The sequence below is a fragment of the Desmodus rotundus genome, chromosome 12, assembly GCF_022682495.2.
Source record: "Desmodus rotundus isolate HL8 chromosome 12, HLdesRot8A.1, whole genome shotgun sequence".
In the NCBI taxonomy this organism is placed as follows: domain Eukaryota; kingdom Metazoa; phylum Chordata; class Mammalia; order Chiroptera; family Phyllostomidae; genus Desmodus; species Desmodus rotundus.
Window position 1 is genome coordinate 62,649,012 of NC_071398.1, and position 27,962 is coordinate 62,676,973.

Below are 27,962 nucleotides of genomic sequence, written 5' to 3' on the forward strand. Positions count from 1 at the left end.
GTCTTAATTACAGAACACGGTGACCTGGGTAATAGCAGATTTTTAGACCCAAGAAACAAAATTTCCTTTAAGTTCGATCACTTACGGAAAGAAGCGAGTGACCCGCAGCCAGAGGAAGTAGAGGGAGGCCTGAAGTCTTGGCGGGAGTCCTGTGACAGCGCGCTGAGGGCCTACGTGAGAGATCACTACTCCAGCGGCTTCTGTACTGTTAAGTATCTGCCTGCCTGCTGCGCTGTGAGACAGAGGGTTACTTCCCACCTACCTACCTCTCCTTTGGCCAGCCGCGCAGCACTTCTTTCTTCTTAGTGACAGTCTCCTCAGCATTTTATTCCCTGAATAATTTCTGAAAAGGGTATAAATGGACAATTTTATGTGGCACATTCTTTTGTTAAATCCCAATGCATAAAAATTGTAAATCTCAGTGTATTCTATTTCATATTTCATCAGAAATTACCTTACTCCCATCCAAAAAAAAAAACCCACTAAAGGTCTTTTAGCTTAGACATGGAAGAAATTAAATTAAGAATGTCAGGAGCGCTAGTGGCCACATTTATGGCTTTTTGTTATAGGTACCTTTACTCAGAGCTACTTGTACTTGCCCATAGATGCTTCATTGGACAATCAGAACTATTTGAACTAAACAATTTTTTTTTAAAATCAAAAGTAATTTGACTTGCTTTTGCTCTTAGATATAAATAAAAATTAAGTAAGGCTATATCATCATTTTTCCTTTGTAAAATTGCGGCATATTATTAAGAAAAGTGTCAGAATGTTTTAAATGTGTGATGATAATGAGTTCATTGTCAGTGTAGAATATTATTTATTTAAAAAAAGAAACGTCCCTGGCTGGTGTGGCTCAGTGGATTGAGTGCCAGCCTGCGAACCAAGGGGTAGCTGGTCGATTCCCAGTCAGGGCAAGTGCCTGGGTTTCAGGCCAGGTCCCCAGTAGGGGGCGAGCATGAGGCAGCCACACAATGATGTTTCTCTCCCTCCCTTTCCCTCTCTAAAAATAAATAAAGAAATCTTAAAAAATTTTAAAGAAATATACTTTAAAAAAAGAATGTTGTTTAACAGCACTTACTTTGAAGCTATACTAACTGGTTTGAATCCTAGTCCTGCCACTTAACTAGTTGTGTGACCTTGCGCTAATTATTTAACATCTCTGTGCCTCAATTGCTTCATCTGTAAAATGGAGATAATAGTTCTTGCCTCGTAGAATTGTGAGAATTGAATGAGTTAGTAACGCATATAAAGTGCTTGCGAAGTACCTGGCACAAAGTAAGCTCTGCATAAATGTTGGATATCATTACTGTACGTTTGCTTGTTTTAACTTGTCATGTGTTGACCTATTCCCTATTCAGAGTTTGTCACTACCCATTCTTAACTGGGAGAGCTTTCCCACCAAATATGAGAAGAAACACCTCGTTTCTTCTCGTAGCTAGTAAATGAGCAGCGGAGAGTCATGGGATTGTTACAACCATGTCTGCTGTCCCCAGACGTCTTATATCCTCAGCTGTTCTGTTTAGTAATTCTTAATTTCATCTCAGTATTCTCTGATATTTTTTATATAGTGTTTCAAACCTTTCCCCTTGTCCTTAAACAGGTGTCGAATCCCCCACATTTTCAATAGGATGGAGATTGACATGAAATCTTTTTCTCTTTTTTTCCAAGTCAGAAACTTCCTTTTCTTCCCTTGAATCTGAGGAAGAAGGATCCTTATTCTTGATTTCTTTTGTTTTTTTTAATTCTTGACTTCATACTATCCTCTCTCTTTTAAGATGTCTTTTTGTGACTTTTTCTCTTCTGTCGTATTTCTCTTTACTTAGAAATGTTTTTATTTCTCCTGTCCTTAAACAGGAGAAAAACTTTTCCTTAGTCCTAATAATTCCCATAAGTTATTTTTCATTCTACCATGCCCGCTCTCCGCCCCGCCCCACCCCTCCACCCCCAAACACACACCACCAAACTAGGGAGCATTCTGCTTCTACTAGTATCATTTCCTCATTGCCTATCTGCTTTTTAACCTTATGGGTTTTGGCTTTAGTCTCTATTCCACAAACTGCTCTCTGAGGTTACTAATGGTTCCTGAATTGCCTGACCCAGTGTCCCTTTTTTTGGTCCTTGACTTCTGTATGGCATTTCACACTAAGGCCAACCAGCTACTTCTAGAAATTATCTTTTGCTTAGACTGCTCTCTCGGCACCCTCTAATTATTCTTACTCTGTCTCTGCTTATTTCTTCTCTCCTATTTTTGTAAATATAGATATGCCCCATCACTGTGTTTCTCTCTCTTGAAAACTCAGCTTATTTAATGTAGAGGAAGTCACAGAATTTGGTGTCAGAAAAGAATTGGGTTTGGGTTCTACTTTTACTACTTACTTTCTGAATGACCTTGGGCAAGAAGAAGCTCTATAAACTTCAGTTTTATCATCTGTAGATAACAGTGTATTCCATCAGATTTATTAGAGCAAGGGAAAATACATGTGAAAATATTTTGTGGACTGTATTGTTTTTTGTTTGTTTATCGATTGATTGATTTTTAGAGAGAGTCATTGATTTGTTGCTCCACTTATGTATGCATTCATTGGTTGCTGCTTGTATGTGCCCTGATGGGGGATGGAACCAGTGACCTTGGTGTATCAGAACAGTTCTCTAACCAACTGAGCTACCCCAGGGCTGTTTACTCATCTTTCATTCCCAGTCTGTGCTTATCAGAATCTCATCCATCTTAGGAGGCCCAGCACCTCCCATGTACCCTAAACCAGGAGCAACATTTCCCTTGGTATTCACTGTACCACTGTCTCCTCTAGAACTGATAGTTCTGCTTTGTGTTCATATCCCATGAATTCTTGAGTTTTCAGCTTATCCTGTCTGGTTCTTTGTCTCCCCCAAAAGATTTAGTGATTTAGCACACTGCTTTTATACAGCATTCGTTGTTTAGATCAAATATGTTTTCAGAGTCTAACTGTCTTTTTTTAACAATAGGTTTATGCTAAAACTATAGATGGGCAACAGACCATTATTGCGTGTATTGAAAGCCACCAGTTTCAGCCTAAAAACTTCTGGTAAGAAAGTAGATGTTCTCTTCTATTTGTATCTAATTTATGTTGGAAAGGAACCAAACGAGTAATTGAGACGTGATTTTTAATCTAACTAGCTTGGGGCTAAGTTATTCGACTAAGAGGAGTCAGCTTCCTATCTCCAAAATGAGGGATTTAGACATGATTATTTAGATTCCTTCCACTGCTAAGATTTTGTAATTTTTTTAAAAAGTACTCTTATATTGAGTGAGAATAGGTGATTAATAAAGTACACAGTTGTGAGTTTTACTTCGATTTGGCTAATACTTTAGTTAATTGCATAACTTAGCAGCTCATCCATGTTTGTGGAATGGCCTCTCATGAGCAGAATAGGCATGGGTTTCTGCTCCAGTGTAAAAAAATGAAAGTCAAAATAACTTGGAAAAGGTTTATGATTGGGGCACTTGTATACAAACTTATATTTGAGTGGACAGAGCGTTGGATTTGTTAAACTGGAAATGACTTGTTTCTCCTTCCTCTTTCCCAACTTATCTGCCTCAGTAGGAAATCAACCTTTCCTTCTGCTTGTTGCCATTCTGCAGTGATGTGTGTGTGTCTTTTACTAGGAACGGTCGCTGGAGATCCGAATGGAAGTTCACCCTCACACCACCTACAGCCCAGGTGGTTGGAGTACTTAAGATTCAGGTAAGATTCGAGCATGTTAATAGGCCATGTTAAAACATCACATCTTGCAAAGAAACATGCCAGTTGGAATTTGTTCAGTTATGAGACATAAGGAGCTGCTCTATGTAGATGCAAAGGGAGATCAATGGTAATGAGTAGAAATAGAAGCTGCCTTCCTGAGGAAGTAAACAGAGCCCTTATGGCTTGATAAAGGATAGTTGTGTGGACTGTCCTGCTTGTTCGTTATTTTCCTCTTTCAAAGATAACCTAAGATCTTCCCAGGAATGATCAAATAACAGTTCTAGGAAATAAGAAAATAAATAATTATTAAGAAGTAAGTATATAGTAGCTACTGTAACTTACGGCTTTCATGTACGTTGTCTCGTTAATTGTGTACATATACATATATTTAAAACTTAACTATTGGGCTGTAGCTGGTGTGACTCAGTAGATTGAGTGCCAGCCTGTGAACCTAAAGGTTGCCAGTTCAATTCCCAGTCCGAGAACATGCCTGGGTTGCAGGCCAGGTCCTCAGAAGGGGGCATGTGAGAGGCAACTGTTTCTCTTTTGTTTCGTTCCCTCTCTGTCTCCTTCCCTTCCTCTTTCTCTAAAAATAAATAAATAAAATCTATTTTTTAAAAAAAACTCTTGGGTCTGAGAAAGCTACATGAATGGGTTTGTTTTGTTTATTTTATAGTAGTGACAGAAAGTCTAGTAAATAAAACAGACTAGAAAGAACAGCCAAGTGTCCTCACTTACGAAATACAAGTAATCAAGCAGAGATTTCTAATGCTGGTGTCAGGATAGACAGGCAGGGAATGAGGAGCTTGTTCACTCATTCGATGCCTATCTGTAATTGACTTCTGGTTTCCTAGCAGAGGTTCGACTTTGAAAATTCAGGGTGATTTAATGCTTACACCCAACTAATTCTAATATCAGGTTAAATAGTTACTGATAACTGAGAATTTCAGTACCTAATTATACCTCTGTTGTGTTGTCTTGCTTTAATGACAGTTAGCAACAGTGACCTTTTTAAATGGTATAATTTAATCAAATCACATAGTAGATGTCGTCTGTGCTCAGTCTTTCCATGAATACTGATAGCTTCGTCCTATACCAGTAGCTACAGCTCTCTTCCTGGGAGCTTTTCCTAGCCACTGGGACATGCCCATGTTAGATGAGGCAAGCTGGAAGTGGTATGTTCACAGTTCTAGGGCGGTCCTTAGTGCCACACAAGAGTTAGTAGATAAATAAGTATGCCAGCTTCCTCACCCCTCAGGTGGGACAGCTCTGAAGCATATTCTATTCAGTCTTCCAGAGTCGAGTGCCCACAGTTGTAACCTGCTCTTTAATGCACCTGTAACACTCTCTTCCCGTCTGTGTCTCACTTCCTCAGTCCTTGCTAGTGCTTCTTGAGATTACCTCCCAAATAAACTGCTTCCTGTCAAATCTTTATCTTGGGGTCTGCTTCTGGGGGAGTCCAACCTAAGACAACATAGCGTTCTGTTTCTGCTAACCGTCCGGATGAGTAGCCTAATGCCTCTAGACATCTTGTGACTGTGGCATCAGCATTGACCTGGCAGCTTACTATGAATTTATGTAAGTAAATTTACCTTCCTTCTGGAAGGATATAGTTACTTATGTTTCAGCTTTGCCAATGCAAACCTACAAGTTAGGAGCACACATCGCAAACAATGATAGTTTCTTTCTTTTTTTTTTTTTTTTAAGATTTTATTTATTTTTAGAGGGGAAGATGGGGGGGAAAGAAACATCAATGTGTGGTTGCCTCTCACGCATCCACCTACTGGGGACCTGGCCCACAACCCAGGCATGTGCCCTGACTGGGAATCAAACTGGCGACCCCCTGGTTGGCAGGCCAACACTCAACCCACTGAGCCACGCCAGCCAGGGTAGATGACAGTTTCTGATAAGACTTTTATAACAGGGCCTGGTAGCCACACCTCATTTAAACCTTTTAACCACAGATTGTCTGATCACACTTTCAGAAATGACTTATTACTTCATTTGCATATTTTTTAAAAAATCAGTGTGAGGATTATGTGGAAAAGTCATTAAGGTATATAGCCTTTTGGGTGTTTTGTAAGCAAAGGGGTAGTTCTAGGAGGGCAACAACTTCTGAGGAATTATGTTGGTGATAGTCACGCTAAGATTTTTGTTAGCGGATGAGACAGACCTAGAAGAGGTTTTGTCGCTTTCAGCAGCTGGGGAAATCCCAACCAGCATAGATGTGGGATCTCACCTTCTTCCTGGCCCTCTACAACTCCCAAGCCCCTCAGTAAAATGGTTTGACAAGCCCCTTTACAAAAAAGAAAAAAGTTTTTTGTTTTGAAACAGGTAGAATTTAAGCTAAATTTATCATTAGTGTGCTAGGTAATGAAACTGGTATTTTTGGAATTTTTCCATTGAGTTCATAAACAGGGAGACTTACTGTCCTTTCCCTATATTCCTGTCCATGACCTACCTCTTCAGAAGCATGATAGAAGTTCAGACCAATTGCATAATCTTTATTCTGGGACAAAAAAAGATGTTTCCTGCATACCTCCTTCCTTCAGATGGGTTCTGAGGTATGTCTCAAACGTAATCAAATGAAACTAGTATGTGGGTGGAACCCACCTATGTTTTTAATATCCTCATTCCTGTCTATCGGAATTTTAGACTTTATATGTCATCATTACTTAGCCCAGTCTTTTTTGCCCAAATCGTAGCTGTTCTGATTTTTGCATGTAAATTTCACAGGCATTTATCAGCTCCCTGCTTTCCCTGTATAGTCTTAAATTGTCTTTTCCCCTTTAACCTCTTTTGGAAAGGCACAAGATGAAAACTTAAGGGTTTGATAGGGCATGGGAAGCTTCTCTTGCCCTTCTGGACAGTCAGTTACTTGTCCCTGTCAAGGAATGCACCTGTTTTGAGCCCTTAGACATGCTACATAGTGGGCTCCTATCGCCCAGGGAAGTCCTTTCGTTTCTAATAGGATCATGGTTTCTGCCTAGATGTGTTTTAACTCCTTCTATCCCCTTCTAATGAAAGCTTAGAAAAGCCAGTCCCCTCCTGAGACACTTTTCCTGGATCAGGGAATTTCCGACTTTGGACAAAACATAGCACTGGGGGGTATTAATGCATGTTGGATAAGGTTTTAGTTCTGGAATTTGACCTAGTTCAGATTCTAGCTCCTCCTCCTACTAGATATGTGAACATGGGTGAGTTATTAGACTGCTTGAGCCTCAGTTTCCAAATCTGTAAAATAGGATTAACAGCGGATCCTATCAGAATTTTTGTAAAGATTGCATGAGATGATATTAAGTAAAATGTATTGCGTAGTACTATTGCATAGTACCTAACACATAATAACGACTTGGTGAATAATAGCTGTGGTTTTTGCTCCTTCTCCTTTTCTGCTTTATCTCTGAAAATATTCCTTTTTTTTTTCCCTTCAAATATCTCCTGGTATTGGGGACTAGTTGAAGGAAGTGGGCATTACCTGGGCTAGTGTTCTGGCGTTATGCCCCGTTTCAGTTCCCTCCACTTTATTCCGTTCACAACACATGTATAATCTTACTAAAACATTCTCTCTTCCTGGGTTCCCATCACCCATAACAGGTTAACATGTGAGTTCTTTAACGTGGTTTCTAAGACGGGTTGCTCTTCAGTCTGTCTCCAGCCCACCTCATACCAATGTCTCCTGTGACCCTCCCCTCTCCACACAACCCTCATCTGCAGTCAGTTCTTCATTCTTCCTTAACAAAAGGTGTTATCATCTTATCCTAGATGGCCAGTTTGTAGCCATGTTGAAATGACTGAACCTGTCTTGTAAGTTGCCAAAACATCCTGAGCCTTACATGTCCTTGATTGGTCAGTCTGTCTCTTGTGTACCCCTCCTTCTTGCTAATTGTTTTCATAATTATAGCATCCCACATTACCTTAAATCCTTAGAACTGCTTTTGTCCTGCTTATTTTGTAGCCTGATTTAACATTAGAATATTTGTTTTTCAATCCTGTCTGGACCCGTCAATTAAGATTTTCCTGCACTCAGTCAAATCTACTTACCAATATTGATGATAGGATATATGGAAAGATGTGTAAGGGATTAGGATCCATTAAAATTCCTTGGTTTTCACAGAGAAAAGCAAATGTTGGCTTATTTTATTTGATTTATTTGGAGGTGGGGGGTCAAACCAACTTATTGAGGGTTGACGGGCTGGGAGAATGAGATCTGATGTGCTCGGCCTGGCCAGGATCTCTCCAGCTTCACAGCTGCTGAAAGCTAGTGATTTTATTTTAATTCTCTTAGGAGTGGAGTCTTGGCCCTGACCAGTGTGGCTCAGTTGGTTGGGGTGCTATGCCATAAACTTAAAGGTCACGCGTTCAGTTTCTGGCCAGGGCACAGGCCTAGGTTGTGGGTTTGGTCCCGGTCAGGCCACATATGAGAGGCACCCAGTCACTGTTTCTCTGTCATATCTGTGTGTGTCTCCCTCTCTCTCTCCCTCCTTTCCCCTCTCTCTGACATCGATAAGCGTGTCCTCGGTGAGGATTAAAAAGAGTGGAATTTTAAGGTCTTTGGATCACAATGCCTAGTGCAGCGCCTGGAACTCAATAATACGTAATAAATGTTTGTTGAATTTAATAGTCAGTTTTCCTTGGTCCTGGCCAGGCCACTCAGTTGGTTAGGGTGTCATTCCAATACACCAAGGTTACAGGTTCGATCCCAGGTCAGGGCACATACAAGAAGCAACCAATGAGTGCATGGATGAGTGGAGCAACAGATCCAGTTTCTCTCTCTCTCTCTCTCTCTCTCTCTCTCTCTCTCTCTCTCAAATCAGTTTTTCAAAAAGTCAGTTTTCCTGCTAAGAAAAGAATTAATTCTTAACTTTGAGTGTTCTGTGCATTTTAACCACCATTGTAAATTACCATTGGTCATATTAATTATTTGTTCAGTTGGTAAAGATTGGGAATGGCTTAAGGTGTGGACTTGTGCCCTAAGCAGTAGGTTCCTGTATGAACTGCACATAAACCCCCTCCGACGTTGTCTCACACAGGTACACTATTATGAAGATGGCAATGTTCAGTTGGTTAGTCATAAAGATGTACAGGATTCAGTGACTGTTTCGGTGAGTTAAATATTTGATGTCTGCCTCATTTGTGTCTTGTTTCTCTTAAAAATTAGTTCTGGTCCTGTGGATTGATTCTGACATTAGAAATTCAGTTCGTTTTCAATGCGTTGACTTTGGTAGCTTGTCAGAGTATATAACCAACCAGCTGTATTAGTTCAAGGTCTTTGACTCAGAGTAGTGGACTTAGAGAATTCAGACCTCCTTGCTCTTTCTCAGTTGTGAGATTTGCTCAAGGGCAGCAATGTCATCAGTCAGTGATGACCTGGAGGAAGGAAAGATTGCCAAACTAAATCCTGGCAGCCTGCGTTCTTATCATTAGAGAGACATTTTTAGGAGTATTCAACAAAAGTATTGTGTTCTATACCTGGAAAGAAGGGACATAATTTTTCTTGTATTCTCAGTACTTCCTTACATTCCCAAAAGATACTGAGCACTCTCATATAACTTTTGTTTGTGCTTTATATCTGTCAGTATTTCCCTCACTAGCAATGAAAAACCACGTATGGTGCCAGATGGGTACTGGATTTGTCAGGGTGGTCACTTCCTAAGGTGTATAAATGTCCCATCACTATGTTGTGCTCCTGAAACTAATGAGATACTGTATGTCAACTGTAATTGAACATTTTTTTAATAAAGGAAAAATTTTTGACGCAAAAAAAATTAAAACTGAGAAATGTTAAACAATAACAAATCTACTAGTCATTAACCTAAATAACATTCTCATGAAAAACAACTATTTTTCAAACCAAAAATAATTAATGAAAAGAATGGCAGTGATTTGCATTTTCACAAATTGTGCGATGTCTCGCTTAATAAAGAACTGAATCCTCGTGTGCTTCACACATTCCATTGGCCTCAGAGTGATCAGATCACCACACGCGTGAAACTGCATTGTGCTTCTGTGAAACTGCATTGTGTGCGCACGAGGATGGGAGTGGAAAAGACAAGTGACTTTCTGTTAGAAACTGTTCTAGTTTTGACTGCCTGAAAGAATCCTGAGATTGTTGCTCTGTGCAGTAAATCTTACCCTCCTATCTTTAATTCTGGTGTACTTAATGGCAAAAGGAGGAGAGAGATTCCATTCATTTTGTACCTGTATCGTGTAAAGCAAAATGTGATTGGTTGGTTTAGCATCATAAATAGCAAGAGGAGTATATGAGCTTAACACATATATGACTGATAATGTCCATCTGCATTGTTTATATCCACTAGACCAGAGATATTTTCAGGGCATAAAGAGCTTAAGATATCATGATGATGTCTTTTGGCCATACTGTGATAGATTGGAAAGAACATGGATTTTGGGGGGCAAAAACCAGGACTCAGATCCTACCTTCATCATTTAGAAGTGTATGATTTTGCTCAGCTCACTTAAGAGGATTCTCTTTTCTTCTATGAAGAATGTAAATGGTAACAGCTTCCCAGGGTGGTTGTGAGAATCAAAGCTGATAATGTGCATGGAGCACTTGATAAACCGTAAACTGCACAAATGTTAGTTAAGGTGGACTTCTATTTTTATTCACTGCTTCCACATTTTAAAAAGTTCATATTTTTCCCTCCACTAGAATGAAGGCCAAACTGCCAAGGAATTTATTAAAATAATAGAGCATGCGGAAAATGAGTATCAGGTAAGAAGATTTGGAGCTAATTTTTGTAAGTCCACTGCCTAATTATTTTGCTGTTAACATTTTGTTATAGACTCCTCTGTCATTTTAAAATAAACACATGCGTTCACTGTTACTAAGTATGGAGAATTTGCAGACCTTGCAACGACATTGTGCTTCCAGTCAAGGTTTTGACGTTGAAAGGGACTGTGGCCCTAGTTTAAGTAATTCTAAATATAGGTGGGCTTCTTAACCCATTTCAGAGATTGGAGAGGAGCTCAGTAGTAGTGTATCCTGTCTATCCTTCGGGAGTTCAGGCATGTCCTTTGACCTCAGTTACTTTCCTATTTACAGTCATCCCCTTTCTGGTCAAGTAACTCATCTTTATCTGTTGCAGACAGCAATTAGTGAAAATTATCAAACCATGTCAGACACCACATTCAAAGCCTTGCGCCGGCAGCTTCCAGTTACCCGCACCAAAATCGACTGGAACAAGATACTCAGCTACAAGATTGGCAAAGAAATGCAGAATGCTTAGAGGCTGAATGTAGGATTCTTCAGTATGTGGAAAGAAAGGTTTCAGTGTATGGTCATACGGTAAATAAGTGATTTATAAACAAGAGTGATATTTTGCTAGGGCTTTCAAAGTTAGCAGGTTTTCTAGCCCCATGGAATACTGTTGGACTTATAGCATTGTCTTGATGCTTTCATGTTCTCTGCCTTGTAATTTTCTGTTTTCACTATATCTACTTGTAAATCTTTTTTTTTTTTTTTTTTAATTCTGCCACATTTAATGATGGAGGAAGGGATCTATCCTGGAGTCATTTTACCATTTAGAAAATTTTCCTAGCCATGAAGCCCTGTTGCTGATGTAGACAGGTAATAAGTTCAGTGCTTTTCCACCCCGTCCTTCCAAACACTCCTGATACTTCCCGTGGTTTATCCTGATCCACCACCAGCTAAAGAGGCTGTGCGACCAACTGTAGCCGAATGGAAGACACGTGCATCCCCCCCTCCGACTGCTTTGAATCGTCATTTATAGCATTGCGTCACTGTAGTTGTCAAAAGTTTGGGCTGGGGCTTTTCAGGTCCTTTTGTTGGGCAAAGGAAGTTCTCTGGAAACTCCATTATAGCCAGCTTCTCTGGGGAAGTTGTTTTTAAATCCAAAGACTTGAACCACATTCCCTGCACATGAACATGTTTGCTTTTTCTCCCTTCCACCTAGTACCATTATAGCTGTAGACATCTGCATTTTTAGCAGAGTTTTACCCATTTATTATTATTGTTTTAATATTCAAGAACTGCTGACATACGAGGGACTTGAAAATGCAGATGAAGAAACAATAGGTGTCTTATGCTTTAATACGTTGTGGCAGGATTGTACTGTAAGCAAATGAATCAAACAGCTATGTCAATCACAGGCAAAACCTAAAAATGAACCAAAGTGAAAAGGATAACTTCCAGGCAGTATCTTTCTATTGAAACCTATTATTTAAGGGAATACTAGTGATTTGTTCTAAATAGTATGTAAGACTTGTTCCAAATTACTGTTCCTCAGTCCTGCCTGCCAACAACTTAACTGTGATACAGCACCCTTCCTTCCCAGGTGTATTGGCAGGTGTACCTGTGATCCCAGAATACACAGGTGACATAGATATGATATGACAGCTGAAATGGTAGACTCATTGACATTGTTTACACTTCTATGACCAGGCCTTAAGGGAAGGTCAGTTTTTTAAAAACCAAGTAGTGTCTTCCTACCTATCTCCATATACATGTCAAAAAAGAAGGGTGTTTGTGCTTCAGCTTCGTTTTTGCTCAGTAATATAGTCAAGCAAGAGTTTGTTTCCAAGTGACCTGTTGAGCTGTGTAAGCATTTTTGTTTATTTCAAATAAAATATATTTGTATTATTTGTTATTCATGCTATCCATCCATACCACTCTATCCTCTGTATCAGGTAGTCCAATAGAAATATATCTGTTTTGTTCTTAAATGGTCTGAGTCTCTCCTTTTTGATCCATCCATTCAGCCTTTATTCTCAAGTTAAGATGTGGAACTAACTGTATTTGAAGAGAGCGTTCAGGATTTCTGAAATTGGATCCTGCCTTCACTATTCCAGATATAGTGAATATTCCAAGACTTGGAAAGAATAGGTCCCTGTGGATCACACTGCTCTTCCTTCACTAGGCCCTGGCTGGGCAGTTCCATTGGTACAGTGTCATCCTCATACGCCAAAGGTTGCGCATTTGTTTGCCCAGTGAAGGCACACACAAGAATCAACCGATCGTGCGTAAGTGGAACAACACATCGAGGTTTCCCTCTCTTTCTCTAAAAAATCAAAGTAAGAAAAGAAAGCAGGTCCTCAGTGTGGTGGTTGTCACTAAGCAGGAAATAGAAATGGAAGAATCCCTATACTTCCAATTTGGGTAATGTTTTCCTGTTGACTTAACTCTACGTGCTGCTTGTCTTCCATACAAATCTGACTTAGCTAGACATGTGGGAAAGGCTTTTATGCTGGTCTCCAACAGAGAGCCAGAGGAGTTTCAGTGCTTCCCCCTCCATCCAAGGTCAGTTCAATTCAAATTCCCCCCTTTTTGAGGGACATTGACTGTATTACACTCTGTACTTGTAGCACGAACAGATTCGAACATTCTGACCTCTGCCTTTTACTTAAAGTGTGCCACCAGGCTATTCCGTGGATTTCCTTAGTCCCCATAGACTTGTAAGAACTTATGTTTTGGCCTTTAAAGCCCTCGGTTACTTATATAATTAGGAGAAAGTCAACCCTCCTTGCCAAGTTGTACAGAAACCTGACTTCCTCAACCTCCTTCTGCAGAATATGTGCTTAAATGATTGTTTTATCACACACTGCTGAAATCAACCCAGATGAGGAGGAGTTTTCTGTGAGGCCTCACTCCTGTGTTTGGGTTTGAAATTACACTGCCAGAGACTTTCCTCTGATCCTGGGCGACCGTGCCGTGCCGTTAGTTGCCTAGGTCTGGTACCTGTTGTCATTTTATAATCTAGAACTTTGATGCTGGACTCAAAGGTTTGTGAGATAGTTGGCAAACCTTGGCACATTCTCTCCGAACTCACAAAAGACTGATGCATATCTGAATGCCAATTTATGATTTTATTACTTTATTTTGAACTATATAAATCACCTATGTGGGAAATCAAAGAAAGGAAGGTTGGTAAACAGAACAAAAGTGGATGGTTCATCAAGACAAGTTAAGCGAATTACAGTTCTCCCTTGAACAGACCGGATATATATAAAAAGAAGATCTAAGACTGAGGGCAGAAATCAGCCTCACACTTCTTCAAATCCAGCATCTCCAAAAGCATTCTGATATGTACATAAGTGTACAGTCCTCATTGTTCACAGTAGTTTTGGTCTATACGATTGCCACCAAACAATGAATTAGCAAACTCTTCCTAGGGTGAGGGGAAGCCTGTCCCACTGAGTCCTCCCTGTCGAGGATGACATAAGCTGGCCCGGACACAACTGGGGGAATAGGGGCTGGTGACTTAAGTGGATGATGCCTCAAACCCTTCTCCAAAAGGGCTTTTATTGGGATCCGTCTGTGCTGGGGTATACAGCATACATACATAGCTCATCAATCAATGTCAAAGGGCTATAGTTAGAGAAAACAGATAGGATCTATAGATAACAATTGAAGAAACACAAATCTGCCTCAGGTCAGGGTCTGCTAGACATGCTGACGCCAGAGGGTCCGTAAGGCATGGTGTATGAGATAAGGAGTTCACTCCTTATGCTTTGAACTTAAAAACATCTGGTTATACCAACAGGGCCATCCAAAGCAAAGCAAGTTTCAAAGGACACTGCATTCTTCAGGCCTGATTTTCCACTGGAACCCTCAGTGCTAGCCTTGGGTCATGCCTGCCTCCTGCATTCCCGAAAACCGGTCAAGTCTTACAGGTCTCTTTCAAGGCCTCACTTGAGAGGGGCTACAGTCTCTGATACCACACAAAGTGGTCCTCAACACCAGGGAAAATACAAGGGGGGATTCCTGTGGGCTTCTGGTCACCACAATTTTGTCAGCTGATCAATACACAAACATGTAACATCCACTGTTTATTCACGGGCATTGGACCCGTGGCCAACAGCACTGTAATTCATGCCTGAGGTTTATCTCAAGGCTTTTTCTCTACAGGGTATGTCACAGCCTTCTCTTGCTTAGAAACAGCAAGCACTTCAGCACTGTAGGCTTGGGGGGCATTTTCAGCAATGAAGTCACCAACAAGGAGGACAAAAATGCCAAAAATGTGACCATAAAATAGATCACAAAGAGGACATGCGTTTATCATATGAGCTGAAACAAGAAAGAACGTCACCTTTGTTCCTCCTCAGCTGGGAACAGGCACAGTGGGCAACTCTTTTTTTTTTTTTCCCTGTTCTGGACAGGTCCGTGAATAACTGCAAAAGTACTCCAAGTACTGATTTTGAGTTACAGATAAGTTTTAGTGAGTAGGTGAATTTGTAAGTACAAAATTCATAATACCGGCCACAGCCTCTCCTTTCATCTATGTTAGACTAGCTTCAGCATTTCGGTTTATGGGCTGTTTCTAGTTGCCTTTGGGATTACAGTCTAGCTGGAACAAAAAGTTAGAGAACATTCGATGCTGAATTGTTGAACCCAAGTTAACCATGGAGTACTGAAAAAAATACAGGGCTTTTCATCTTCAAAGTAGATGTAAAGCTATAAAATTTATTCCAGTAACATCACTGGCCAAATTCACTACTAGATGGCCTTCAGTGCTATTTTAACCCATACTAAAATCAACCTTACTGCCTTAAAAGTCAGATTCTTGTACGTGCAGAAGGATTTGGGGAAGGCTTCAAGAGTGAATGTGCTCTGAATGGTGTTGCTCAGTGGGTTGGGCGTCTTCCCATAAACTGCAAACGGAAAGATTGCCCCGTTCAATTCCCAGTTAGGGCACATGCCTGGGTTGGGAGCCAGGTCCCCAGTTGCGGGCCTACCAGAGGCAGCTGATCAATGTTTCTCTCCCTTTCTCCCTCCCTCCCTCCTTTCCCATCTCTCTAAAAATAAAATCTTTAAAAAGAGAGAGAGAATGAAACCTAAGCTGAATGTGAAAGATGGAAAGGAAGACCATTCTAGCCAGCATGTTTGAAAATAGTTACAACTGCACGTAGAGTGTATTTTTTTCCAGATGAAACTAGTCTAGAGAGGTTCCATTGTAAGCAAAGCCACATAACATCACATTTCTACCTCAGTTTTGACTGTACTATGGCTGTTCACATTTTGAGGACGTTCAGGAAACAAGCCTAACCAGAGAGGGACTAGGGCCTGCATCCGATAATGGGGACATCACTGACTCGCTGATGGAAATGCAACCAGACATTCGCTTTGGGTAAGGTAGATGGTAGGTTGTTGAAATGGTAACGACGCATTTCAGAGGAGTTCACTCTATTACTCTCAGGCCTCGCCAGGTATTTGGGGGAGAAAAAGGTAAAATCCTTGGCTACTTTCCCATTTTCCCCCCCTACTTTGGATAATCAATTTTTAAGACAATGTTCTCCCCAGCTCTGCTTACCCCATCCTGTAGCTTTCGTTTCCATTGACTGCATTTCCTCTTGCTAAAAAGTCTGTTGTTCCTGGCTGTAGTGGGCTGTTGGCCTGGAAAAGGTACAAGGGTAGCTCAGCTGGAGCAAGACCTGGGGTCTGGACCTTCCTCACTAGGTTAGATTGTGTGACCTCCTGCAGGGAATTTGTTTGGAGAGCAACACTACTTTTGATATATTTGGAACCCTGGTATACTTGTTTAAAAAACTTTTTGGTACAACTGTTATTATCTTTGCCCTCCTTCTAGGGTTTTTTTGTTATGCCAGAGGACGCAGAGATGTCGAGACTTGTTTTTTTATGTTTGTGGTGGTAGCCCCGCCCCCTTTGTCTTAACAGTCTTTTTTGAAGCATGCTGCTCTTCTCTTCCTGGTGCTGATGCCGTGGCCTCTTGCTCTCAAAAAGCTAATATTTTGATAATTCAGGCAACCCTTCTATGACAGTAACAAAGAGCAATGAAGGCTGAAGTGCAATTAAGGGTTCAAAAATATGGCTTAAGGGTAGATCGCCAGCCTTTACAAATAACGAAGCCTGGGTAGCAGAGAAAAGTAATGATTTGTGCTGGCGGAGCCCCTTGTCCTTCCCTCCCACACATACACACCTTTATCTCGGAGACACTTAGTTCTTTCCCTCAAACTTCTCTGGCCCTTTGCCTCCCTCCCTCAGTCTCAAAGCCCGAGGAGGGAAAATGGGGGAGGGAGGCGTGCCGTTAGCTTCCGCACTGGTTTATGCCCCCGGCAGTCTGGGGGAGGTGCTGCCTGAGCTGTCCTAGTCCTGCAGCCGCCGACCCGGGTCTCAGTCCCTGCCCTTTGCTCTCCCGCTTCATCCTGAATCCCCGGGCTCTGGTGGGTGGGCGTGGGAGCAGCCCTTGCTCAGGCTCCGCTGACCTCCGGGACTGATCGGGGGGCCCCAGAAGGTACCCGCCTTCCTAGTCTGGCTGGGAGCCAGGGGAGGGAGACTGGGGCCAGGGGAGGGCCCTGAGGGAGGGGTCAGACTCCTTAGGAAAGAGTTAAATAGGCTGAGAGGGAGGGGATAGGACGGAGACCGTAGGGAAGGCTCAGGTAGGAAAAGGACAGAGGAGGGAAGCCTGGTGGGGATTCGCGACCCTGCAGGGTCAGAAGTCAGAGTTAGGGTATTTACCCCCTGCAGTACCTTCATCCTAGGGCCGCTAACTTCCTGCCGCGGCTCCGAGTTTCAGTTTCATTTCCACGGACCCTCTTGCCTGGGCCGCACCGCCGCCGCGATGCCCAGTAAGTTCAGCGTCCGGCAGCTCCGGGAGACGGGCCAATGCTTCGAGAATTTCCTGCTCATTCAGGGACTGGACATGGAGACAAATCGCGAGCAGCTGCGGATCATTTATAACCGAAACTTCAAGACCAGGTATGGGCTGGCCCCCTCTCTGGCCCAGAACCGCGGGCCCGGCTCACCACCACGACCCCCGTGGCGAGGCCACCCTTCCACCCTTCCCGCGCCAGCGCGCAGGGACGCAGCTCCCGCAGTGGCTCTGGTCGGTCCCGGGGCAGGGGCGGTGCAGACGTCCCCTCCCGCTTGGTGCCCACGCCCCTCCGTGTCTGTTGGAGCCAGCCCGCCAAGCTCTGCCCCCGCCGGGACCCTGCACCGAAGTCCCCTCGGAGAGCCTCCCGCGCAGCCTGCTCCTGGATGCCCCGGGCGGGGTCCTGCTCTGGGGGATCTGCGGGGGGAGGGGCGCATTGGGTGGGGGGAGTCCCCGGCGTCGCGCAAGCGCGGGGAAGGTGGTTTCTGGTGGAGGTGGCGAACCGAGGCGCGGGCTGCACGGGCATTCCCCCATCGCCTCGTTGGGGGGCTGCTTCTTCCGGGGTCCACTAACCGTGAGAGCTGAAGAGTCCAGGGTAAGAGGGAGAACCTCAGGGGGCTCAGAAAGAAGAAAAGGCACCATCTACTTACGTGCCAACCCCCCATTAGCACCTGTGGCTTCTCCATGGAGACCGAGCGCCAGGGCCAGGGCCAATCTCCCGCGGGCGGGTGGGCGGCGGCGGGGCGATGGGGGTGGGGGTGCTTCTACCATGTGGCGGAAGGCTGTTTGGTTCCCTTTTTCTGGTACCATCCAAGTGAAAATCAAAGACTTCTCTCTGTCCAGCCATAGAATTGTGCTTCAGAAATGCCACTATCAACAGGCTGCAGAAAACCAAGAAACAACAGGGATAAATGCAAAGACTTATACAAATAAATACGGGGTTAGGCTTAATAACAGACCTGAAAAAGCCTGGGTTTTAGCAAACGGAAGGCCAGTGTGGCTGTAGAAAGAGCAAAAGAAGTATGGGACCGTGTTAATAGAAGTGAATTTTGGGTGGAGTGACTCCACATTGACCAGATTACATCTGGGATATTGTTTTCAATAATGAGTGGGACGTTTTTAAGAGGGACATTTACAGGCTTGAGCAAATATCTGAAGGAGCAAAGATGAGACCTGTTTGTGCTCCCACAGTGTGCCGGGCACTGCGGGGAATATATGGTGACGATTACCCAATCCCAGGGGAGCGATAACTACGATATGCATACAGTATACAAGGCAACCCAGTGGAGAAGATGGCATTGACCTTGGCGTTGAAGGATAGAGTTTTATTATTTGGAGGAGGAGGAAAGGCTTCTAAGTTGATTCATAGTCAATTGTGAGACCCAGTTCAAAGAAACTGAAAAATGCCTGCCTTGAAAAGAGGAAAAATTGACCTTGAATATTTAAAAAAGGAAAAAGAAAAAAGACTGTCATGATGGAGAGAATTATATTTCTGTGTCATTCCAAAAGGCAAATCTTGGTTCACTCAGCACGCCCCCCTCAACTCCCTACTCCAGGTGGAGATTTCTAGTCTAATTGGACGCATGTTTTAAACCCAGGCTGGAATGCTGTGACGTCAGCCCTCATCCTCCCAATGGAGATTCTTTGCTTCTTCCCCTGGGCTCTCATAGCTCATTCTTCACACCCTGGTAATATAGCCAGCGTACACTCTGCCCGTGTTGGAGCTGAGCTGGTAGGGACTGTCTTCCCCCAACCAGACTCTCAGAACCTCAGAAGATGCAGGCTTTTCATTATTTGCAACTTCCCTCAGTCCCCACCATAGAGCCTTGTATGTAGTAGATGCTCATTAAATGCTTGTGGAACCTAATCGAATTATTCAGTAGAGTTAATCTGCAAGACAATAGGCTGTAGGGGATGTGTAGCCAGCACCAAACCACACACCACCCCCACCCCCCACCCCATCAGGAATTCCAGGGAGATTCCCACACTGGAGGGGATTGGCCCTCTCCACTGGGTTATTTTAGGGAGTTACAAAATGCTCTCCTCCCAACTCTTTCTCTTTCCCATCTCTCTCTATTCATGAATAAAACATACTTAAGGAGGCTCTGCTCTGTGCCTGTGCCGTGTAGTGGGGAGTGGAAGATGGGTAGATCAACGCGTGATGCAGTACTGCCCTGGTGTTTGGATAGCTGGAGTCCAAGTCCTGCTCCTGCCCTTCGCTGGTTGCATTAGATGCTGAACAACTATCTGTTGAAGAACAAGAATTCTGCTGAGTACGTTTTAAAGATCTAATTGGCTTTATTGAAGGATTCATGAATCAGGCAGCATCCCATCTAGCAAAACAGGCCCTCTAGCAAGTTGTACAAAATGGAAGCGTTTTTTAATTTAATTTAATTTTATTGATTGATTGTAGAGAGAGAAATGTCGATTTGTTATTCCACTAATTCGTGCCTTCACTGTTGCTTCTTGTATGTGCCCTGACCAGGGATAGAACTGCAATCTTGGTGTGTTGGGACAGCACTCTTAAGCAACTGAGCTACCCAGCCAGGGCCAAAATGGAAGGTTTTTATAAGCAGGAACTGGGTCGGGCAAGAAAGTTATTAGCAAAAGAAAAGATAAGACGTTTCTGGCTGGGACACCTTTGGGGGGCGGGTGGGAAGGCCTGGCAGCAGGGGTCTTATCAGGCACATTACCTCACCAGTGTTGGTCAGGAAATTCCAGACTGGTTGGTTTGCAGTTACGCTCCTATCAAGTCTTGGTTTATTGTCCTGGGGGCAGGCGACTCCACCTTGGGCCTGTGGTTTCTTTTTCTTAACCTTTCTCGGTTTTCCCAACTGATGTAAAATAAAGCCTTTCTCTCAGGGTTGTGTGAAGCCAAAATGAGCTGTGGTAGGTAAGGCCTTCATCAGGTGTGGCATGCTGCTCGGGCTTTGGGACTGGTGGCTGTCATTTTAGTTCAGTGATGGTTAGAAGTCCCTTGTACAGAGGAGGGACTGGTGTGCTGGAAAGTTTCTTTTCTTGGCCAGGGGACTCATTCTTTTATCAACAAATATTGGCCAGATGCCTCCTGAGAGCAAAGCACCACACGTGTGAATCACAAGAGATACACGGAAAGAACCTCACTGTCTCAGGAAGGATGTGGCAGTTTAAAAAATTATTTAAGGACTGTTGTGACAAGCGCTTGTAAGAAAAAGTCCAGTATGCATTTCTTACGCTTGCGGGTGACCTAGTGTAGGAATTTGAAGTTTCTAAGAAAAAGTGACGTTTGAACGGAATCTTGAAAGATAAGCAGGAGTTAGCAGATGTTAAGGGGCAGGGAGAGCATTCCACACTTTGAAGTAGCACCTTCAAGGTCTTGGGGGGAGCTTGGGAGAACCCGCTGATGTGAAGCCAGCAGGAGGAGGCAGGGGCTGGATGGTGTGGGGCCTTGTGGACCCTGGAGAGACATTGTGAGGGTTGTTTGTTTTCTCTTTAATCTTAACAGAAAGAGCAAAGCACAGAAAGTGCCAAAGGAGGAGACCGGCAGGGTCAGGGCTTGGGAAAGATCACTGGGGCTTCTGGCACGGAGAACGGGCTGGTGGTTGGACCTCTGTCCACCGAAGAAAATACCTTTTCTTCCAGGGCCTGGTATACACTGTTTACACAGAACAGTATGTGTCTTTGAAACAATATGCGGCCTTACTCCCTGCTTTCTTCTGACATTTTAAATTCTATCTTATTTCAATTTTACAAAAATCCTGCTCTTGACCCACTAATGAGAGTTGCAACCCAGAGTTTGAAAAACATGGAATTAGCTGTCCTTTTAATTTAAGGTCACTTCCAAGTCTGATACTACTTTCTGAAATACTATTCCTCTAGCTATTACTCTTTCCTGAACCGGGTCTAAAAAGATTAGTTATCGTTCACCCAACAACCAACAGGGGCGGGGCATTGCAGACCTGGGATGTTCACAGTGATACCCGGGTGCGGAGGGGAGTTCCGTGGTCCAAGTAGTGAGTGACTGAAGCGTACCAGGAAAGAGGGGTTGTCCAGAGGCCCATGCTGGGGGAGGACCCGTGCCTTAGTTTCTTCTCTAACATGGAATGATCGCAGTTGTTGTGAGGACTCAGTGAGGCTCTGTGTGTAGGTACTTACAACAGCACACAGAGGGTGCTCGATAAATGTTTTCTGTTGTTGATGTTATTGTTATTTGCATTACCATCATTAACGTGGAGGATTTAAGCATGCCGTGTTAAAGCTTTAGACTTAATCCTGCAGACCGAGGGGTCATAAACTGGGGGACCAGATCTGATTCGTGTTAACGATGGACCAGGAGAGAGGGGTGTGAAGGAGGAACCAGCTCCTAGAGCTTGGGGAAATGATAGGATCCGGTAGTTCACGAAGAAATATAAATGACTGGTTAAACAGAAGGCAAGATCCTCCAACTATCTAGTGATCAGGTGAGGCAGTCAATAGTCAGGAAGGAGGGAATTCTGGAGGTGCCCCAGGGCTAAGATAGAGGACATCATACAGGACAGAGACCCTGTTCTAAAACCGGTTGTTCCCGCTTTCTGGAAAAGCGCTGAATCATGGTGAATCATGACTACCTGTGCGGAAGATGCTACATGACCCCTGCTTCATTATAATAGCATTATGACAAATTAACATTGTGGGACCCCCTTCTCCGACGGCCAAAGAAAATCATGGGAGACTACATACACAATAAAAGCCCGCCAAAACTAGCCAGAAAGGATCCACCCTATAAGAATAGAATCCCTCCAGCCCCCAAGGTCAGTCTCTGCTTGGAGTTGGCCTGCTCCCAGGTTCTGTGGAGTGTGCTGTCGCTGAATAAATCTGTTCTCTCTCTTTCTGCTATAAACTCTGTGCATTCGTTCGGTTCAGTCCTTTGTCCGTGATCACCAAGAACCTGGTTACCTGTGCCCACCTGCGACACAGAGAAATGCACATTTAAACAGGACACCATCATTTCCTAACAAGTTGTCAAAAACTTAAGGGACTGAAGGTTTCCATTGGGGTCTGGGAAAAGGGTGTTCTCAAATTTTTGTGAGTGAGGATGTAGGTTTGTATAACTTGTTTAAAGGACAGTCTGGCAGAACTTACCAAAGTGGTAAAGGTTCATGCCCTTTGACCTTGTATGGAAGTGGGCCCTCAGACTTCCCTAGCTAGTTCCTGCCATTTCCTGAGCCTGCTTCTCCCAACTTCCCAGCAATTTTTAAAAATATTATTTATTTAAATTTATTTTCAGAGAGAGGGAAAGAAACATAGATGTGCAAGAGAAACATCATTTGGTTGTCTTTTGTGCGCCCCCTACTGGGGACCTTGCCTGCAACCCAGGCATGTGCCCTAACGGGGAATCGATCCGGCAACCTTCTGGTTCACAGGCCGGCACTCAGTCCACTTAGCTACACCAGCCAGGGCCCAACTTGCCAGCAATCTGGCCCTGTCTTCATATATTTAGTTCCCTTTCATTATGTTTCTTCCTTTACGTAGCTTTTCCAAGTCGGGGCAATGTGTCGACCCTGGCACCTAACATTCCAGGCCGTTGTCCAGTGGTGCTGTGTGCCAGCCAGCTTGTTGATGTTTGTTTGCTTTGTCGTCCGTCTCCTCTGGGAACAACGGTCTGCAATGATTTAATTTTTCTTTCACTCATCCTCGCAGCAGGTACCTGTTGAATAAATATCAGTGCGAGGTGTTCAGTTGCATTATTTTTTAAGTGAATTTTTGTTGCACATCGTTTTTTATTCAAAATCAGAATGTTATGATATATGTTTAGTTTTACAAGAAACTACAAGGCCTTTTTCCAACATGATTGGACCATTTATAATCCAACCCACAATGCAGGAGTGTCCTGGTGTCCCCAGATCCTTGTCGGCCTTTTAAGTTTTAGCCACTTGAGTGTGTGGCACATTCTTTTCCACGGCTGCATAGTGCTCCATGGAGTGGGTGCCCACAAGCGATTCAGCTGTCTCCCTGTTGATGGGCATGGGTTTGTTTCTGGCTCTTGGCCACTGCGGATGACTCTGCAGGAAGCGTCCCTGCACTTGTGTCCTTATACATGTGTGCTTTCTTGTCACGAGGTCTCTGAGTTAAAGGACACCTACATTTCAGCTGTGAGGAGATACTGCCAGGTGGTTTTCGCAAAGGTTGTAGTACTTCCCCTTTTACTTCACTTTCCTGTATAATAACAACAAAACATATCATGGCTGTTTTCCACTTTTGTCGGTTCAATGGTAGTTTACAAAGTGGTATCTTGTTTTTACTTTAATTTGCATCTCTACTTCTGAAGCATCTTTTAAACTTTTGGGGGGGTCATCTGGATTTGTTCAAGTTAAATATTCAGTTTTTCTATTGAATTGTTCATCTTTTTCTCCCTAGACATCTGGGTAACTACATGTATAACACAAAAATTGGGTTTTGTTTTTTTTTCTAAGCAGTATGTACTAAGTTTTTGATTTTAAGAATATTTTTGTTTATGGCAGTCACCGTAGACCAGGGAGGGATAGGTGGATCGGGGTATTAGTCTCAGACATGGGGAATGGCTTGAGAAATATTATGGTGGTAGTACCCACAGTAGAAGTTGTAAAATTTGCACAGCTGAGTTCCTCCTGCCCCTGTGCCCACACAGAAGTTTCCAGAAATAAGTGATGTTACATTCAAATTTTGATCTGCACTTCTCTCAAAAGCCAGATCTGGCCATCCTGGGCCTACATTGTCTGCTGGCAGCATCTGTGTGCAGATGAGGGGCGTGGGCCGTTATCCATCTTACACCAGTGACTCAACAGCGGGTGGTACGGGGGGCCTGAAAGCGCTGAGGGTATCAGAGGTACTTGAGGAGCCTGGCTTCTGTCTGCATTTGAGTCTGAGCCCAACCTGTGAAATGTAATGACTTACTGACCAAGGAGCCCTGCTGAAAGTTTCTGATACTCTTCTGATTTGTTCCTTTATGACTCAGCAGCCGGTGGGGCGAGGCTGACACCTGATTGGAAGACTTCCTCCCGGTGCTCCTCTCTCTCTGGGGGAGGGGAGTTCTTCTCTTTTTTTCCCTTCCTCCCTGGGTAGTGCTGGCCTCCTGTGTTCTCAGAGTACTCCCACCACCTGGGGAGGTCCCAAACACTTCTGTGACGGTCACCGCTGCCTGAGGGTTCCCTAATGTTAGGCTCTGCCTTGACTTGGGCCTGAGTTCTCAGCTTGAGCCACCTGCCTCTGGACTACAGGAATCTCACACTGAGCACGTCCAAATCCAAATGGAAATCCAAATGGCGTGGTCAGTCCCTCCACCTTCCTCCTCCTCCTGTCCTTACCTCCTATCTCAGGAACAGCCCCCAAAGCCAAGCCATCGATGTGGGTATTGTCCTTGACTCTTCCTCCTTCCCCTCTCCATTCCCCCTCCTGACAATCACCAAATCCTGCTAATTTTACATTCTACTTATTATCACATCTGGCCCCTTTTCTCTCCTCACCACTGCCTCGTTCGGGCCCTTGCCATCTTCCAGATGGACAGTTGCTGTGGCCTTCTTCTAACTGGCCTCCTGCCTACAGTCTTGCCTGCAGCACATCCACCCTCCAATCCTGATGCCAGAATGATCTGAAATGCAAATGTGGTCTTGCCACTCCCCTGCTTATAACCCACCAACCGGGTGGTTCTGTAACCACAGTGTAGCCTCTGACTCGGGCTGAAAGTAAGTTGCTGCTGCTCCTCCCGCTACGATTAGTACTGCTGTTACCACTAACACGGACACTAAAGATAGCTAACATTTCCTGAGCACTTTTTTCTTTTGTCTTTTCAAATGATTCCTTCCCTTTTTAAAGCAAATCAGAGCCGATACCAAGTTTTCTGCATAGTGTCGTTCTCATTTGTTTGGGATGAAGGGAAGGGGCAGAGTTCCAAGCAGGGGTCACCAGGAAAATGCCTGCAACCGTAAATTCTACTATACGCTAGTGAGTGCCCGTGCTGATTTAGTCTGAACAGGTAAATAGTGATGACCGTGGTTCTTATGAACTAGGGTTCACTTTCTTCCCTAGAAAGCGTTCAAGGAGGGTTGTTAGCTGGCCAGATCTTGAATGTGCCCATGTAATATGTCACATATAGAGATGCCCACTGGCTTTCAAGGTCAAATCCAGGCTTGACGGCCTGGTGGACAGAGCTGTGCGTGACCTGGCCCCTGCCCACCTCTGCTGCCTCCTGCCACTCCTCTCCTTGCGCTTTTCACTCTCGTACAACTAGACTGTGCGTGTTACTAACCCTAGCACACCTTACTGGGGTCTCCTTATGTGCCTAGCACTGGGGGTTGTGGTTCACTGCCCAGTCCATCTGGGGTAACCCTCACAACCCTGCCGGGTAAGTCTGTCGTTGTGCCCATTTTACAGACGGGGAAAGCGAGGCTCTGAGAGGCAAAGTAACTTGAAGCGACCCATCTGGCAGCGAACGGGTAGTCCCCCAGCCCCTCAGCATTTGTTCTTGCCTGCTCCCCAACCTGGTCGGCACTCTGCACTCACTCTTGCACCTGCCACTGGCTTCTGGGGAAACCTTGTGGACACCCGCCCCTGTCCCCAGGCTGGGCTCAGTGCACCCCGGAACTGCTGCTGCCCCCCACGCAGTGGGGCTGGGATTGATGTGTTCAGCCCATGCTCCTCAAGGCAGGCCTGGGGCTCTTGCCACTTTTAACCCCTGGCATCCAGTGCCTGGCACATAACGGGTCTCTGTAAGCGTTTGTTGAGTTGACTAAACCGAATTTCAGGGATGGGATGTTGAGCTCTTGCCCTTCTGACCAGTTTTCCCTGTCTTTACCTTCTCTAGGTGCAAAAAGCCAAACTACCTTTGATCTCTGGACAAGGATCCTTTCTCTCTCTGCTTGGGTTCCACCTGAGCGCTTTGGCTTGGGGTCGAACGTGCTGTCTGCCAGCCCCCTTGCCCACAGCCCCAGACACCTGTTCTCTCTCTCTGACCTCCCTCACTGCCCCATTGGCCTGGACCCCAGATCTACCCTCTCATTTCCTTCCCTTAGTCTTAGTTCTTCCTGCTGGGGTGTCTGTGTCCTTTTCTGTCCCCCACAGTTTTCTCCCCCCAAAAAACTTCATTTCTTTCTCTCTCTTAGTCTCTAATCAACAGCCCATGATTAGGCTTTTCTCCTCAGAAATGCATGCCCACAACCTGCTGTGTAAAACAATCGAATTTTGCCTTGGGAAGTCCCATTGCCTTTCCTTAACACATTAAAAATTCCTTCGATCCCCAGCCTGAGCCTCTGTCCCTGCCCTGGGGGCTCTTCCTCAGCGGGGCCAGTGTGTCCCACACAGAGCCCCCCTCAGATGCCCTCCCTAGCACACTGCCTGCGTCCCCCTGCCCTGCTGCCCTCCCTCACTCCCCAGTCTTCTCTGCTTCCGGCAGCTTTGGGAAATCCGTCCCTGGCTTCTCCTCCATGCTGTATGGAATGAAGACTGCCAATCTGGCCTACGTCACCAAGACACGGGTCAGGTTCTTCAAACTTGACCGCTGGGCCAATGTGTCTGATCTCAGCACAGACCACAAGTCACTGCTCGCCAAGATCTTTCATGACAGGTGTGTGGGGGTGTGGGTGGGGGGAGCTGTCTGGCTGAGAGAGTGTTGGGGTGAGGCCCCAACCCTTAAGGAGCAGGGGGAGGATGGAGAAGGAGCTAACTGGTCTAGGGTGGGGGTGTGTTGCCCAGCACCACTGCTACTTGGCCAGCCTCCCCAGCCTAAAACTTTCCCGAGGGCAACATCCAAGCAGGACCCTCTTGCTCCAGCGCCCCCTTGACTCCCGCTCTCTCCAGGGCTGAGTACCTTCACGGGAAGCATGGGGTAGACGTGGAAGTCCAGGGGCCTCATGAAGACCGGGATGGGCAACTCCTTATCCACCTGGATTTGGAGCGCAAGGAGGTGTTGACCTTGCGGCTTCAGAATGGAGGAACCCAGTCCGTCACCCTCACCCACGTCTTTCCACTCTTCCGGAGCCCCCAGTTTACCTTCTTCTATGGCAACCAGGAGCTGCCCTGCTCCCTGGGCCCCGGTTAGTGGGTCTCCAATGGAAGGAGCCTGTGGTGGACAGGGGCTTGCCCAAGGAGGGGGCTGGTGCTGTCCTGGGCGCTCCTGCCAGGGAGGGGGCTCTAGGGGGCTTGTCCAGGACAAGGGTAGTGCTGGGGGGCCCCTCTCCCACCACACTTCCGCTCACTCAGGCCCCCGCCCCCAGGTGAATACTATGAGCTCCACGTCCACTGTCAGACCAACTTTGTGGGCTACTTCCCGGCCACGGTGCTCTGGGAGCTGCTGGGACCTGAGGAGCCAAGGTCCAAAAAAGCTGGCACTTTCTACATCGCTCGCTTCTTGGCTGCCGTTGCCCACAGTTCCCTGGCCGCACAGCTAAAGCCCACGACGCCCTACAGGCAGACCCGGGTCACTGGAAACCCTGTCACGACCACCCGGGTTGAGGAAGGACAGAGACCTGACCGGTAAGTTCTCCCTCCAGCCCTGGCCAGGCTGGGGGGGGGGGTGCCCCAACACGACAGTGTGGGCCCATGGGAAGGGCGTGAAGCTGGAGGAAGCCAAGGGCCCCTTCCCTGACCGTGAGGTCTTCACTCCTCCAGGCCTCAGGGACCTTTTCTGTCCAGGGAGAAGGTTGCAGATACGAGGGCG

General features: G+C 45.0%; 2 protein-coding genes and 1 long non-coding RNA gene across 5 annotated transcripts in view; 2 read left to right on the forward strand and 1 right to left on the reverse strand.

Annotated features, from left to right (window-relative positions):
• CAPZA1 (capping actin protein of muscle Z-line subunit alpha 1) overlaps positions 1 to 12,431 on the forward strand; it is a 34,299-nt gene extending 21,868 nt beyond the window's left edge. Inside the window, exons 5-10 of the mRNA XM_024570091.3 lie at positions 1 to 207; positions 2,986 to 3,065; positions 3,647 to 3,725; positions 8,759 to 8,830; positions 10,399 to 10,461; positions 10,835 to 12,431. Coding sequence (XP_024425859.1) covers positions 1 to 207; positions 2,986 to 3,065; positions 3,647 to 3,725; positions 8,759 to 8,830; positions 10,399 to 10,461; positions 10,835 to 10,975 — 642 coding nt within the window. The 3' untranslated portion in view covers positions 10,976 to 12,431. The remainder of the gene's footprint in view (positions 208 to 2,985; positions 3,066 to 3,646; positions 3,726 to 8,758; positions 8,831 to 10,398; positions 10,462 to 10,834) is intronic.
• LOC123480707 (uncharacterized) lies at positions 204 to 17,332 on the reverse strand. Its single transcript, XR_006656798.2, has 3 exons — positions 17,194 to 17,332; positions 16,016 to 16,098; positions 204 to 343 (listed from the first exon to the last, which is right to left on the reverse strand). It is a non-coding gene; the product is annotated as an uncharacterized lncRNA (long non-coding RNA).
• The window catches only part of MOV10 (Mov10 RNA helicase), a 19,304-nt gene continuing 8,626 nt past the window's right edge, over positions 17,285 to 27,962 (forward strand). Inside the window, exons 1-4 of one of the 3 annotated variants that reach the window (XM_024570316.4) lie at positions 17,285 to 17,421; positions 26,700 to 26,870; positions 27,104 to 27,339; positions 27,520 to 27,778. In XM_024570316.4, coding sequence (XP_024426084.1) covers positions 17,285 to 17,421; positions 26,700 to 26,870; positions 27,104 to 27,339; positions 27,520 to 27,778 — 803 coding nt within the window. Of the gene's footprint in view, positions 17,422 to 17,775; positions 17,910 to 19,458; positions 19,588 to 26,699; positions 26,871 to 27,103; positions 27,340 to 27,519; positions 27,779 to 27,962 lie in introns of those variants that run through there. The other 2 variants (XM_045203389.3, XM_045203388.3) reach the window with 2 other exon arrangements.